Here is a 16,321-nt window from a genome sequence, read left to right as displayed (position 1 = left end):
ATCCTCCTGGTATTTATCTCTACTATCTTTGGGTGTTAGTCTCCCGTTCTGTTAACTTTATATTCCACAAATGAGTGCAGTCCTTCTGTGTCTGTCTCTCTCTTTCTGACTTATTTCACTTAGCATGATACTCTCCATGTAGAACAAACTTAAAAAAAAAAACTGTTTTCTTTCTTGTGGTCAGTTGTATTTCAGAGGCTAGAGATCTGCAACTCTCCAGTCTCACCACCATGTCTTCTCCAGGTTAAGGCTGCCTGTTAGGGCCTCGCTCTCTGCTTACTATGAATGGCAGCAGTTTGAAATTCTGCCACAAGAAGAGGTGATTCCAGCAAGTACACCCTAATCCTTGTTAATGACTTAGTAAACAGACCTCATAGAAAAATGATTTTTTTGTTTCTTTCATTTTGCCATTTTTGACCCACAACAAGCATTGTTCATGAGCTCTTCTCTTGTTGGTATTCAGGGGTTGTTCCTGGTGGTGGTACGTGTGGGGGGTTGGGGGGATCATGTGATGCTAGGGCTTAAACCTGGGGCTCCCACATGTAAAGTTTGTGCTCGAGCCCTTTGAGTCATCACCCCAGCTCTAAAGTTCTCCTCTTTTACATACCAGATATACTTGGGCACAAATTATAGCCAAAACAACATATTGTTAACAGGTCTAGCTTTTTCCCTGGTTAAATTCAATGAATTCCTGATGATTTATAAAACACTAGTTACAGCACAACTAAAAACAATGAACAGCCTGCAAATTGTTTAGTACTATTTGAGAGACTGTCTTCCTTCCATTATTTATTAGATTTCCATATACTGAAATCTATGGGGGAATCACATGAAACAAGACTCCTCCCTAATTATTCCCTGTGCTAACTAGTTGCCTCCAGGCACGGAAAATTTCTACTTGAAATGTGTGTCTATGTGTGCATATTGCCATCTAGTGGCATTGATGGGAAGGATCACAAAATATCAGAAAAAGCCAACCAGTCTTCACCACGTTTAAGAATTTAAGAAATTGTACTGACGTTTCCTTTTTTCGTATCAGAGTTATCTAAGACGCTTCCTCTCTAACCAGCTGTGGGAGTTGGTGAAACTCTCGCACTGGCTGGGTAAGAAGAAAGCTTTGTAGAAAAGCCCTAATCCCTTACTGGGTGGCCCTTTCGTCACACAGTGGCTTCCTGTGATGTGCAGGCATGGGCCTCGTCAGTGGGGAGAGTCAGTGCTGGCACATTTAGAGCCTCATCTTACCGCCTCATCTTCCTATTTCTTTCTATCCAGAAAGTTGTCAAATACTAAAACAAAACAAAACAAAAACAAAAGTTGTCAGGTATGTAGTTATGGGTTGATTGATGTCCCCCAATAAAAATATGTTGAGTCCAGAGGCCCCAGCCCAATATAGCATAGGAAAACATCTGGTTTGGAAAGAAGATCATTGTCCAGGTGATGAGTTATGCTCAGAGGCTATCTTATTAATAGTAAGGTGGTATCTAAGAAGCAGGATAAGTCCCTCATACAACATGACTGTCTCCTGCATAAGAAGACAGTATCACATGTACCCGTGGCCACAGGAGAGAAACACATAACCTAGAAGGCTGAATTCATGTTCATGCGCTATTAGCCATGAATGCCAAAGATTGTCATCAAGCCAATGGCAGCTAGTCATGGATTAGCAAGGCAAGGTTCCTTTTCAGTCTTTGGAGGACACAGGGACATTGCTAGTATCTTGATTTCAGGCTTCTAAGTCTCCAGAGCTGGAAAGCAATCCATCTCTGTTTAAGCCACCCATGTGTTATGTGTTTCATTAAAGCAGTCTTTAAAGATGAATCCAACTCACCTTTCACCACCAGCACCTGAAAAAGATAGATGTTCTGAGAAGATAGATGTTCCATTTCCCAACAAACCTGCTCAGTTGTCACTGTTTACTAGATGCTCCTCCACTTGCCACTTTCCACTCAGCTCAGTTTATCCTTCGCGATGCCAGGTCTTTCTAGAATAGAAATTTTGATTCACCCATCCGTCTATTCTTTCCCTATCACACAGAGAACAAATGTCTTAGTCAACTACTCACACCTCCTCTGCATTTGCTTCTTCACAGTTCATGTTCTGATCTTTTAATCAAATCATTCAGTCACAGCAAACAAGTTGCAAACAAGTTCCACTCCTACCCCCGACCCCACTTCCAAGATTTGCTCAGTTGTTCATTTTTATGAAGATAAGGGGTCAACAGCACTTAGAAAAATAAATAATAGTGGGATGTCTTTCTCCATTTTTTCCCAGCAAGAATTTTAAGTTTCTCAACAGTTCCTTAGTTATCTCATTTCTGATGTCTCTTTTTCCTTACTTTTATTTTTTAAAATCTTCTTATTTAATTAATTAAAACACTTCAGTGCCTCAATTCACTCAGAAGTGCTTAAGTTTTTTTTTTCTAAGGTGGGGTTGTCCTGACTGTCCTTAATGCTTTGTGTAAAAGCTAATGGGATAAGTCATGTGCTGTTTAAAAAAAATGGTAGAATAACAGTAGCATTTTCTGCAGTAAGACCCAGAACATGCTCTGACTACATCTGTGCTTTCTTATAAGTCTGCTTCAAGTTCCTCTACTGGATATGCTCCTCCTGCCTAGTGCTTTTGCACGTGAAGGTCTTTCATTCTGAAACATGCATCCCTGCCCACAAAGTCTAGTCAACTTCTTTTCCTTAAACTTTTAATTGAATCATTACTTAAGCACTAAGCATTTTATTAGATTGTATTAGATTGTGGTCCTACTGTGTAAACATCCCTGGCACCACAAATTCTAATTATGTCACCTCTCAACTGTAATAGCACACATGCTCTTTTCATTCACGGTCATAGTCACAGTGAGGACAGAGACAGGTGGGAAGGTATCTGCTTTAGGTGATTATTACACCCCTCCTATGTCTCGTATCTCAATAATATCTGTAGAGAAAATGCTGACTATTTGTATGTATCTGCGTATGTATAAAAGTAGAGTGTATCAGACTGCTCCAGGAATGCCTACAGTGATCAACAATCATTTTCTCTACCATATTTGTACCTATTGTTTCTAGGTGTTGAAGCTAATTTGTTGTTTTCTATTTCATTCAGTCTTGAAAGAGATGCTATGAGTTAGCAATCATGGTCTTTGTTTTGTGGATAAGCAAACATTGACTCAGATTTGTAATTCTGCCCATAGCAAAATTTTGATTGAAAATTATATCCTACAGAACTCTCATTAAATATCATCTCAGAATTCCAAGAGAAAATCAAGCACATTACTCTTGATCTTTTTGAATATACATGATATACATAGAAGACTGACCCAAAGTATGACATCCTTAACCCATACTTATTATAGATGTCTTTGTTTTTCAATTGGATCACTGTAAGATACAGTTACAAACTTTCATGATTACATTGCAGTCATACAATGATCCACCAGTGCACATTTTCCACCACCACTATTCCCAGTGTGCCTCCTGCCACTTGTTGAAGAGGCTTTCCTTGCTCCACTTCATATTTCTTGCCCCTTTATCAAAAATTAAGTGATCATATACTAGAGAGACTGTGTCAGAATGTTCAACTCTGTTCCATTGGTCTGTGGGTCTGTTTTTGTTCCAATATCATGGTGTTTTAATTACTACTGCTTTCTAGTACAGTGTGAAATTGGGGAAGGTGATGCCACCCATCTTCTTTTTCCCAAGGATTGTTTTGGCTATTTGTGGGGATTTATTACTCCATATTAATTTCAGGAGTGTTTTTCCTTGAAAAATGTCATGGGTGTCCTTATAGGGACTGCATTGAATCCATACAATGCTTTGGGGAGTATTGCCATTTTGATTATGTTAATCCTCCCAATCAATCCATGAGCAGGGGCTGTGTCTCCATTTCCTAGTCTAGTGTCCTGATTTCTTGAAGCAGTGTTTTGTAGTTTTCTTTGTATAGGTCCTTCGCCTCTTTAATTAAGCTGATTTCAAGGTACTTAATTTTCTGAGGCACTATTGTAAATGGGATTTTTTAAATATATCTTTCTTCTTTTTCATAATTTGTGTATAGAAAAGACATGGACTTTTGGGTATTGATATTGTAACCTGCCACTCTACTATACAAACCTATTGTTTCTAGGAGATTTTCTATAGAGCCTTTAGGGTTCTCTAAGTATATCATGTCATCAGCGAATAGTGATAGTTTGACTTCTTCCTTTCCTATTTGGATGCCCTTGATATACTTTTCTTGTCTAAGTGCTATGGCAAGTACTTCCAGTACTATATTGAATAGAAGTGGTGAGAGTGGGCAACTTTGTCCTGTTCCCGATCTTAGAGGGAAGGCTCTTAATTTTTCCCCATTGAGAATAACACTTGCTGTGGGCTTGTGGTAGATGGCTTAGGCTATATTGAGGAAGGTTCCTTTGACTCCCATTTTGCTGAGTTTTATCATAAATGGGTGCTAGATCTTGTCAAATGCCTTTTCTGCATCTATAGATACGATCATATGGTTTTAATCTTTCCTTTTATCGATATAGTGTATTATGTTGATCTACTTGCAAATGTTAAACCATCCTTGAATCCTCAGGATGAATCCGACTTGGTCGTGGTGTATGACCTTTCTGATGAGTCATTGGATTCTATTTGCTAGTATTTTTTTGAGGATCTTTCATCAGGGATATTCACCTTTAATTCTCTCTTTTTTTGTGGTGTCTCTGTCTGCATTTGGTATGAGGGTGATATTTGCCTCACAGAAACTGGAAATATTTCTATTTCTTCAATTACTTGTAACAGCTTGAACAGGATTGGGAGTAGGTCTTCTTTGAAGGTTTGGAAGAATTAACTCGTGAATCCATGTGGGTTAGGGCTTTTGTTTGGGGGGAGATTTTTGATTACTATTTCAATTTCCTTGATAGTGACAGGTCTGTTCAGGTATTCCAACTCTTCTTGGGTCAGCTTTGGGAGAATATATGAGTCCAGGAATTTATCCTTTTTTTTCGGGGTTATCTAGTTTTGTGGCATAAAGCTTTTCAAAGTAATCTCTAATTATCCTTTGAATTTCTGTGGGTTCGTTATGATGTCTCCCTTTTCATTTCTGATTCTATTTATTAGGAGTCTCTCTTTCTCTTTCCTTGTGAGTCTTGCTAGTGGTTTATTGATCTTGTTTATTTTCTCAAAGAACCAGCTCTTGGTTTCACTGATCTTTCAGATTGTTTTTTGAGTATCCATGTCATTAATTTCTGCTGTAAGTTTTATTATTTCTTTTCTTCTGTCTGGTTTCAGCTCCCTTTGTTAGTCATTCTCTGAGATCTTAAACTGTGAGTTTAAGTTACTTATGTGGGCTCACTCTTCCTTCCCAATGAATGCTTGAAGAGCTATAAACTTGCCTCTTAGCACTGCTTTTTCTGTGTCCCATAGGTTCTGGTAACTCGTGTCTTTATTCTCATTCATTTCCAGAAATCTTTTGATATATTTTTTGATTTCCTTTCTAAGCCACTCATTGTTCAGTAGTGAGCTGTTTAATTTCCAGGTGCTTGGTTTGAATTTCTGTTTCTGAGTGTGATTCACTTCGATTTTCAGTGTTTCATGGTCTGTAAATATCATTGATACAATTTCTAGCCTCAATTTTATGGAGGTATGTTTTGTGGTCCAGTGTGCTGTCTGTCTTGGGGAATGTCCCATGTGCACCTGAGAAGAATCTATATTCACCTTTTGGGGGATGAAATGTTTTATACACACACACACACACACACACACACACACACACACGTCTACTAAACCTCTATCTTCCACTTCTTTCCTCACACAAAGTATGTCCTTGCTGAGCTTGAGTATGGGTGATCTATTGAGAAGTGATAAGTATTGAAATATCCAACTATTATTGTATTGTTATCAATGTCTGATATTAGAATAGCCACTCTAGCTTTTTTGAGGGAATTGTTTGCTTGTAGAATCGTTTTCCTTTCACTTTGAGTCTGTGTTTGTTCTCACTGTTCATATATGTTTCTTGCAGGCAGCAGAATGTTGGGTTCAATTTTGGGATCCATCCTGTCACTCTTTTAATTGCTGCATTTAGCCCATTGAAACTGAGAGATTATTATGGGGTCTTGTCCCATCTTTCTGCAAAAGTTTGGTGTAGTTAAATGGCTTGTTTTATCTTAGTGTAGCCTGTTTACTTTCTCTTGTAGTCATGGTTTTGAGATTATGAAGTTCCTGAGCTGTTTGTCTGTGAAGCTGTGTGTTGTTCCTTCTGATATGAATGAGAGTCTAGCTAGGTAAAGTATTCTAGGTGAGGCAATTATTTCATTGAGTTTGTTCACTGTAGCTCACCACTGTCTTTAGGTGCTTAGGGTTTCATCAGATAGGTTAGCTGTGACTCTTAAGGATGCTCCTTTACAAGCAATTTCTTTCTTTGATCGTTCTGTTTTCAGAATTTTATCTCTGTCTATGGTTTTCATCATTCTGATCAGGATGTGTCTTAGAGTATTTTTATTCAGGCTTCTTTTCGTTGTTACCCTTCGGGCCTCCTGAATCTGATCACATGTGCTCTTCTGCTCTGGGAACGTCTTAGCAATACTGTCTTTGACAGTTTCTTGTCAGGTTTTCTTCCTGTCCCGCTGGGATTCCAATGATTCTTGGGTCATTCCTCTTGGCTTCATCCCGATTTTCTCTTGACATCTGTAGGTTTATCTTGAGACTCTTTTCCAGCTTCTGCTGTTGTCTGGAGATTCTCTGTACCTCTTCTTGGATTTCACTAATTCTGTTCTAAGTAGCTGTTATTCTGTTGCCGAGGTCTTCCATTGAGTTTTTCACTTCACCTGTGAAGTTTTTCAGATCTGTCATTTCTGCTTGTATTTTTGCTTGCATTTTTCTCACCTCCATTTTTATATCCTCTTGTATTTTATCAGCAGTACATTCCATTGCTTCTTTGAGGTCCATATACATCCTTAAAAGCTCCATTTTAAATTCCTTATCTAAGAGGCTATATAGTTTGTTATTACAGTTTGATTCATCTGGGCTAGCAACTTCAATCATTGGGCTTGGTGAGCTTCTGTGTTGTTTTACCATAGTGACCTTTGCATTTTGGAGTTTTTCTCATGTTGTTTTATGTTTTTGTCCCTGCAACTGGGCTATCTTAGTGTGTTTCCCTGGCTTATTGATAGATATATGTAAGACCTGGGTTAACTAGTACCTCAAATGTGGGGTACAGACAAAAAGTAGCTTCTTCACATGGACACACTAGCATTGTGGTTCGGGGTTTAAAAATTATGCCAGATGAGTAGATATGGGGGGGCAACAATAGGGGTTCACACACCTGATGGGAGAACTTAAGTTCAGTGCTGTGGGGGTAGTGGCTGGCAGGGGAGTGCAGGTCCTGGCGAGATGCTGAGAGGAACTTGCCTTTGGGCAGAAGGCTGAGGTGCAGGCGGGAGGGATGGATATTATAGATTTCTTGATTAAAAAAGAAAAAGACTATATTTCTCAAGGTACTGTGTCTTATTCTTCACATGAAACACCATTACCTGACAGGATTTGGGACATAAGTAGATGCTCAATATATATTTGTTTTAAGTGTACTTAAATTTGAAATCAGGTTTGCCAAATACAAGGAAGGTAGAACAAGGAGAGTCATAGTCACATATCTTCTTTGGAGAAAGCAAATACATGACGGCGGGCTATGGAGTAGTGAGAGAAATGAGACAGGATATAAAATGTATTAACTCTCTACCATACTCTAACAAGCTATTTTAAATATCTTTTTAAAATTAGAGAGCTTATTGTTTGAGCCTCAATAATGTCTTAACACCACTGTATCATTCTTTTCTTGCAATTGAGAATTTTGATGCCCAGAAAATTTTAACCCAGAGTTGTGTGGTTTCACTGTCTACATATTGGCTAATCTTGATATATATAGATGTTAAATATGGCTTCTGGCTGCATTCAGAAAGTTGAAGGAATCCTGCTAAAGATCAAGGACATCCGTGAAGCTCCCAGAATGACCATGTAACATCACTTAGAAGCCCTTTCTCTGGACTAAATCAGAAAGATGGGGGTTTTTTTATGAGTTTTGCATCCCGTGGCTTTTGTAATTTTTGTGAGATTTTTTTCCAGTTCTTGAGATGACCATCTCATATCTGAAAACTCTTGAGGAAAAACAAAGGACTTTTCAGAATGGAAGTGCTGTCAGGCTTCTGATTTCTTCAGGTACAGTCAGCCCTTTTCAATTACTTGCCACAGCGAATCTTCAGCTGTCCAGATCCCGCCATCTTGACAAAGGGAAGAATCAACGGATAATATTTTTCATGGAAATGACTAAGATTGGTATCTGGAAAACACAGCAGCCATGACACTAAGTCCTGTAATAATGTGAAACTACAGAGCCATTAGGGAACTCAATTTCACATTGATTAAAACTGTGACTCCAGCATAACAACATCCCATGTCTACAAGACAAGGAGGAAAGCAATTCTGATAACAGGTTCAAACTCTTTCAGTCAAGTGATACCCTATATTTTTTTTATTTTTTATAATTTTATTTATTGAATCACCGTGAGAGCAGTTACAAAGCATTCGGGTCTAAGTCTCGGTCATACAATGAAACACCCATACCTTCACCAGTGCCCATTCTCCACTCCCAACAACCCCAGTATACCCCCATTCCACACCCTCCCCCTACTTGTGGGGCAGATGATTTCCACATTACTCTCTCTCTACTTTGATCACATTCAATATTTTGACACCAGACCCACCATTATTATTTGAGATTTTACCCCAACACTCAGATCTGCTGAAACAGTAGACAATTTGTTTTCTATTGCTGGTTATGAATAACATATGATGTCGCATGGCTGCAGTAGTGACCAAACGATTTTGAAATTCCAAAATTTTAACACTTAAATCTGGAGGGATTTCTGCCCAAATCTCCTGGGTTCCAAGGTCTGCTCCTGAGTCTCTGGGATCATGGCCATTAAGCAGCTTGATCAGGAGCCAGAAAGGCCATTCATGAGCAATGACTTGGGGTCTCATTGGGGTGGGGAGGACAGGACCGGCTCCACCCCCATCCTGTGAGACCCAAAATGTCTTGTCACTGTGGGCCCAAACCTGACTGTCTAATGGCCTCTGAACGATGATGGCCACGGAGCCGCCAAAGGGAAGCAGGTGGAGGGACAACACCCTTTCCCTCCTGGGGTGGCCCAGCAACAGTAACCTACTGTGGAGTTTGACACATTTCTGCCAAAAGCCGCTGGGTTTGGAGATTTGTTTCTGAGTCTCTGGGATCATGGCCGTTAAACAGCTTGATCATGAGCCAGAGAGGCCATTCAAGGATGATGACTTGGGGGTTTGTTGGGACGGGGAGGACAGGATCAGCTCCACCCCCATCCCATGAGGCCCAACAAGTTTTGTCACTGCGGGCCCAAGCCTGACTGTCCAATGGCCTCTGGAGGATGGCACCCACCAAGCCACCAAGGGGAAGCAGGTGGAGGGACAACACCGTTTCCCTCCTGGGGTGGCCCAGTGACAGTAACCTACTGCGGAGTCCAGACGCATTTCTGCCAAAAGCCTCTGGGTTTTGAGATTTGTTTCTGAGCCTCTGGGATCATGGCCATTAAGCAGCTTGATCAGGAGCCAGAGAGGCCATTCGTGGACGATGACTTGGGGGTTCGTTGGGACGGGGAGGACAGAACCGGCTCCACCCCCATCCCATGAGGCCCAACAAGTTTCGTCACTGCGGGTCCAAGTCTAACTGTCCAATGGCCTCTGGAGGATGATGGCCACCGAGCCGCCAAGGGAGAGCAGGTGGAGAGACAACACCCTTTTCCCCCTGGGGTGACCTGGCAACAGTAACCTACTGTGGGGTTCGACGCATTTCTGCCAAAAGCCACTGGGTTTTGAGATTTGTTTCTGAGTCTCTGAGATCATGGCTGTTATGCAGCTTGATCAGGAGCCAGAGAGGCCATTCATGGGCGATGATTTGGCGTCTCATTGGGGTGGGGAGGACAGGAACAGCTCCACCTCCATCCTATGTGGCCCTGTGTGTCTCATCACTGCGGGCCCAAATCTGACTGTCCAGTGGCCTCTGGAGGATGGCGGCCACCAGGCCGCCAGGGGGAACAGGCCAAGGCACGAAACCTATGCCCACCTGGTTGACCCAGCACTGGTAACCTACTGCAGGGACCGGATGCATTTCTGCCAAAAGCCGCTGGGTTTCGAGATTTGTTTCTGAGTCTCTGGGATCATGGCCACTAAGCAGTTCAATCAGGAACCAGAGAGGCCATGCCTCCAATTATATAGCTGAGCTAGAGGTGGTTTGTGGGTGTGTTTCCCACATACCTAACTTTTGGCCGTTTACTTTCTTGGTAAACTTTGCCCCAAGTTTTTGGGGTCTGGCCAAAGGCACAGCAGCAATTTTGGGGTATCTGGAAGTCTGAAGGCACCATCAGACTGCTGATGCACTCACCTCACAGGTACAGATTGACCTGCTGGTGGCAACATACCCCCAAGTGATACCCTATTTACAGTATTGTCTGACACCCAATAGCTAACTCTTGGGGTGCACTTTCTCCTCTTCCATTTTCCTATGTTCTCCCTCACCACTGAATCTTATAATAACAATTGCAGTAGATAGAGCACCTTTGGGGCTGGAGCGATAGCACAGCGGTAGGGCATTTGCCTTGCACGCAGCCAACATGGCCGACCCGAGTTCGATTCCTCCGCCCCTCTCGGAGAGCCCAGCAAGCTACCTAGAGTATCTTGCCTGCATGGCAGAGCCTGGCAAGCTACCCATGACGTACTCAATATGCCAAACACAGTAACAACAAGTCTCATGATGGAGACATTACTGGGCCTGCTCGAGCAAATCAATGAACAACGGAACAATGAACAATGAACAACGGGAGGACCATGACCGTGACAAGAGCACCTTTATACAGGTGAGGACACTGAGGTGTGGACAGAAATAATTCTTCAAAGGATTCACAGGTAATAGAGGCAGATAAAGAACTAGACTTATATTTACAGAATTATTATGCTCACCACATGAGATCCTGTGTAAGTCCCAATAAATACACAGTCACATGGAGGACTACACTTACTAAAGTATTCATTCTGAAACTTCTTTCTAAAGAACAACCATAACTCAGAGAAAGTCATCAAGACTGTGGTCAGTCACCGTGATCCTCAAACCTGTGATAGAAAGTCTGCCTTTAGTCCCCAGACTGTTGAACTGAGGGCCAGCTTAGTGGCTGGCCTTACAGCAATTACCTTGCATGTATGAGACCCCGAATTGCATTCTGGGTACTGCAGTGGAAAAAACAAGAACGAACCAGAGGAGATAAAGTTAATGTTGGTAAAGTACTTAAAGCAGTGAGGAACACATGTTCTTTAAATACCCAAGCTGCTAGATATCTTTAAAGACTTTCTCTTCCCAGCAAGGTAAATAGTAATACTCAATAGTAATGAGTAGTAATAAATTTGCAATAAAATTACTCAATAACAATGATGGTAAAACTTGGCTAATGTCAACTTTAATCCTCATACAATGACAGAAAATACAGATTATTTGTTTCACTTGGCAAATGGAAAAACTGGCATCTAGCACTAAGGACAATTAAAATGTGAATTTTGAATTTCATTGCTTGAAATTATTTCTGTTCTGCTCTTTTCAAATCTAGTTAATTCAATCGGCTCAGGTGATAATTTAATCATCAACTATTTTAGCCTCCCATCTGTCTAGACCTCTTGATCATCAGGAATCCTGTGGCTCTGTGGTGCCTGTTCAGCATGTTACCCCAAAACTCAAAGTGTTGCTGGGCTAAAGAATAGAGAACATGTCAACATTTTCCCTTCTGTAGTGGCAGAGATCAAACCAGGCCCTCACATATGCATGGTGAGCACTCTCCCGCTGAGCCACACCCTGCCAGTGCCAGCATTTTGTAAATGAGGATGATTACCCCCTTGAGTTTGATTTGGTGGCCTGGAATTCTCCCAAGTTCCTTTGAAATGGATTGCTCTTTCCAAGCATATTAATTTCTTCAACGTTTGCAGTAAAACTCGCGTGCCTCTAAAAAAAGAAGAAATACCAAAAAGGACAAAGCCAGCTAAGCTAAACTAGGGGTTAGACAGCCAAAGGGTCACTGCCACTGAACAGGCAGCTTATGTTGATCAGAGTACCACCAGGCAGGCACAGTCCAACAGAATGACTGACCCAGCATACGATGACAGATTTCAAATTTTAGGGTCACAGAGTTACAAGAGCCTGTAGTTCTGCAACTTGAGTTTTCTTGAGAAACACCCTGAAAAAATATGTGACTACTTATCAGTGGTTATGAGAATTCTGTGAAATTTGGCACACTCTTCTTGCAAAGACCCTGAATACCCCATCTACCCTGACCATGTCCTTAGAGAGGGCAGTAACCGGTAGTGAAAGTATCAGTCCAATCCTGGCTTCTTATCCCAGGAATTTAGGAAAACTATAAAAACATATGTATCGCAACATAAAATAGTTGGTATGATAACAAATATTATTGCATAGCATGTATAATATGTGAGCAGGTCTAATCACACTCTACAGTATATATATATGTGTGTGTGTGTGTGTGTGTGTGTGTGTGTGTGTGTGTGTGTATGACATCAATAGTTTGATGTGTTATCTAATTGAGTCTAAGCTGTGATCTGCACAGTATAAGTAGCCCCTGAGTGCAGTTTGCTCAGTCACTAGATATTAATCACCTGAACATGTCAGACACTGTGCTGGGGACACTGCTGTGAGTCAGGGAGGACACAGCCCTTCCCTCTACGACCGACCGTTACTCTCTAAGGAAAAAAAAATGGAAAGTGAAGCAATAAGAAAATAAAATAATAGCAAAGGAGAAAATAAAATAATAGTAAGGAACTGAGGGTGGGTATGATGGAAAGATATATGCGTCCAACAAGGAAGACAAGGACCTAATTGCCAAGGTCTCAGCCTCTCCTTCCCTCCCTGCATCACACACACACACACGCACACACACCGCATATACACACCCAAACACCCTCACATACTTTCTCTCAAGTCCTTTTCCCCACTCATTCCCTGCCTGTTTCTCAGCACCACTCGTTTTTGTGCGCAATCGTGGAAGTCCTACGACTGAATCCCACTTGCACCCGAATCTCTTCCTTGAACCCCCTCCCCCACCCTTTTCCACGCAACCGCTGCAGCGCGAGCACATCCAGTACCACATCCTGTAACTGTCCTGCGCTCCAACCGTGCGTGCGTACATGCATGCCAGCGAGTCAGCGAAGCCAGAGTCCACAATGGGGAATGAGGCCAGTTACCCTGATGAAATATGCCACCCTTTTAGCCCACAGGAAATTAAAAAGCTGAGCAAGAGCTTCAAGAAGTTGGATGTGGACCGGTCGGGAACTCTGAGCGTGAAGGAGTTCATGTCCTTGCCCGAGCTGAAGAATAATCCGTTGGTGAAGCGAGTGATTGACCTCTTCGATGTGGACGGCAATGGCGAAGTGGACTTCCAGGAGTTCATCCAGGGGACCTCTCAATTCTGTGTCAAGGGAGACGAGGAGAATAAGTTGAGGTTTGCTTTCAGCATCTACGACTTGGATAAAGACGGCTACATCTCCAACGGGGAGCTCTTCCAAGTTCTGAAGCTGATGGTGGGAAACAACCTGAGAAGTTGGCAGCTGCAGCAGCTCGTGGACAAAACCATCATCATCTTGGATCAAGATGGAGATGGGAAAATATCCTTCGAAGAATTCAGCAGTGTGGTTCGGGAGCTGGAGATCCATAAGAAGTTGGTGGTAGTTGTTTGAACCCTTTTGGGAGTCCCCCAATACTCTGTTTGCTTTCTTCGGTCATTCTCATTCAATTCTATCTCTTGGACTTGGAGTCACTTCTCTTTGTGAAGTCACATTTTCTTGCTTGAATTTCCTGATAAAATCTATTTCTGTATAACTCTTATTCGATAAACTCTTCTCTCACTGATTCAGGGTAACACCCTGCGTGGGGAAGAACACAAAAAAGGACGTGGTTGGTGAAGGAAAGAAAAGGACTTTTATAAATGACTTGTTTTTAGTTTTGATTCGAAGACAAAAAGTATAAAGAGTAAAGAAGAACTTTAGAAGTTCTAAAGATATGTCTTTCTTGGCTTTCATTCTTATGTTTTTGTATCTGTGAAACAATTGAATGATTCAAACCTGGTGAAGAGTTGGCATCTACTTGTGTTCAGGTATATTTTGTCAAATCATTCACTTAACAACTGTAGCCGAAGGGATAAATAATTGCTGTTACCTGAGCACTATGGGTGTGGGGGAGTTCATGGCATGGGGGCCTAGGCCAGGTTATATTCCGCTTACTCCTGGATGCCTGCCCAGGGGTCACTTCTGGTGATTCTTGGAGGATATGGCATGGTACCAGGTATAGAACCAGGTCAGCCACATGCAGGAAAAGTGTCATACCCCCTGAATTAACTCTCTCCAGCCCTTGACCACCAATGACTCTTGTCCTCAGGATGCAGCCAGAAATCCCTGAGCATGTTCTAAAAATGTAAAGTCATTATGACATAGCTTCATCCCTTGAAAAGGCACTGGTCTCATGATTCTTGCATAAGCACTAAGCCTGGACTAAGTGTTCACCTTTACGATCATCCTAGTGGGATTTCAGAAATGTTAACAGCATGTATCTTTGTAGAACGTTCTCTCATTTTCCCCACTCTCAGTCCCCATCCTCATGGCAAATAATCATTCCTCTCATGGAGCAGAGGCAATGAAGATGGGGCTGGAGTAGACTCTCCGCAGAATTCTGAAATTGCTCAAATGTTGCTGCTGGTGCTCAAAAGACACTGAGTTGGGTAAACCTGTTTGCCCTAGCTAAGCTTAGTTCGAAATCCAGGCATGGTCCCAACAGAGAAGCTGAGGGCCCCCTTATCCTATAAAAGCTTTCTTCTGGCAGAGCAACATTCATCTCAGTTTCTCCCACCCTAATAAATCTTAACTTGATGCTGTGTTGGAGCTTGTTCTCACTGGAAAAGCATCAGCCTGTATGCGTCTTGCCAATTTCTTGTTCAGTGATGATGCCTTGTCCCTAGATGAAATGGGCCACTGAGACACCAATACCTCATGGCAAAAAGGCCAGCACGTGTGATTGGTTTAATTAGAGTTGGGTTGGATGGTTAGTTTGGTTTGGATTGGGTTGGGTTGGGTTGGGTTTGGTGTAGGGGCAGTACAGTAGCAGGAGGTACCCAGCTGTCTGCACCCTGGTTGTCACAAGACCACCAAGAACAGTTCAGGAAAAAAAATCCTGAGGTGTTTCACCAGTGTTGTTCCTAACACATTGTTCCCATCCTGTTTCTCACAGTGGACACTTCACAAAAGGGGCTCAGCCCCTCAAAAAACCAGGTTATTGAAATATCCTCTTCTTACCTGTACTTGCAGATGGACAAAACTCAGGTGATTCTTCTCAGTATAAGGAAGATCCCTTTCAGGAAGATTTATTATCCCTGATGTTTTAAGGAAGCTGATAACTAGTCTTAACAAAAACTACACAAAAGAAAGAAAAATAAGGTCAACCAATTATTGTAGGGCACCCAGCTGTCTGTAGGATAACATTGCCACAGGTAGCTTAGGTTTATAGGGTTACACCCATCACAGTGCTCCCATTCCTCTGTTTATCTGCTAACTCTTCTCTGTGCTCTCCTCCCCAGCCAGTTAATCACCTTTTCTCCATAATAAGATTCTGTTAGCTTGTAAGATCAGATCCTTCTAAGGACACTGAACTTGTAAGTTATGTCCTTCGCATAGTTTACCTTAAAGCAATGTCCTTTCTGTATGGACACAGGAAGACAGCTGATATTATGCTTTGTAACTTGGGAGTTGATTGACTCCGAATAATATTCACTCCTGAGCATCTGCTTTCTTGACTCAGTTGCCCTTAGTTCCTAGCACCCCAAAAGCAGGGTCCCAAAGAGGGACTGAATGGACCCAGGGCAAGCTGTGAGCTACCCTGGCATCAAAATGGGCCAGGCCAAAGCGCCACAATACTCAACTATAAGTTGAGGGCACGATCATGGACAAATTCTGTCATGATCCAAAAGTAAGTAATGATGAGACTAGGACCCTGCTGGGGCTAGGAAGACTAACCTGGCCTGAAGACTGATATATATATATCAGTATATATATGTGTATATATATATATATATATATATATATATATATGTAGTGAGATGTCCTCAGGAAGAACCAAACTGTAAGTTTATATCTCTTACTGTGCTCATACAGAATGACATTGCTAGAAATATTGGAAGTAGATTTACTACAACTATTTAAGTAGATTACTAGCTGATGAAAGAACACACCCT

At 41.8% G+C, this 16,321-nt stretch overlaps 2 protein-coding genes across 2 annotated transcripts in view; both read left to right on the top strand.

Annotated features, from left to right (window-relative positions):
• Positions 1–16,321, top strand: part of GRIN3A (glutamate ionotropic receptor NMDA type subunit 3A) — a 216,105-nt gene that overhangs the window by 171,668 nt on the left and 28,116 nt on the right. The gene's annotated exons all lie outside the window — the stretch shown is intronic.
• PPP3R2 (protein phosphatase 3 regulatory subunit B, beta) lies at positions 13,266–13,778 on the top strand. Its single transcript, XM_056117036.1, has one exon. The coding sequence runs from the start codon at positions 13,266–13,268 to the stop codon at positions 13,776–13,778; it is 513 nt and encodes a 170-aa protein (XP_055973011.1).

The sequence above is a fragment of the Sorex fumeus genome, unplaced genomic scaffold (assembly GCF_029834395.1).
Source record: "Sorex fumeus unplaced genomic scaffold, SorFum_2.1 ptg000034l, whole genome shotgun sequence".
In the NCBI taxonomy this organism is placed as follows: Eukaryota; Metazoa; Chordata; class Mammalia; order Eulipotyphla; family Soricidae; genus Sorex; species Sorex fumeus.
This window is presented reverse-complemented; position numbering and strand designations above follow the sequence as displayed.

Coding starts and splice junctions, on each gene's coding strand:
- PPP3R2 (XM_056117036.1), top strand. CDS start 13,266: ATGGGGAATGAGGCCAGTTACCCTGATGAAATATGCCACCCTTTTAGC.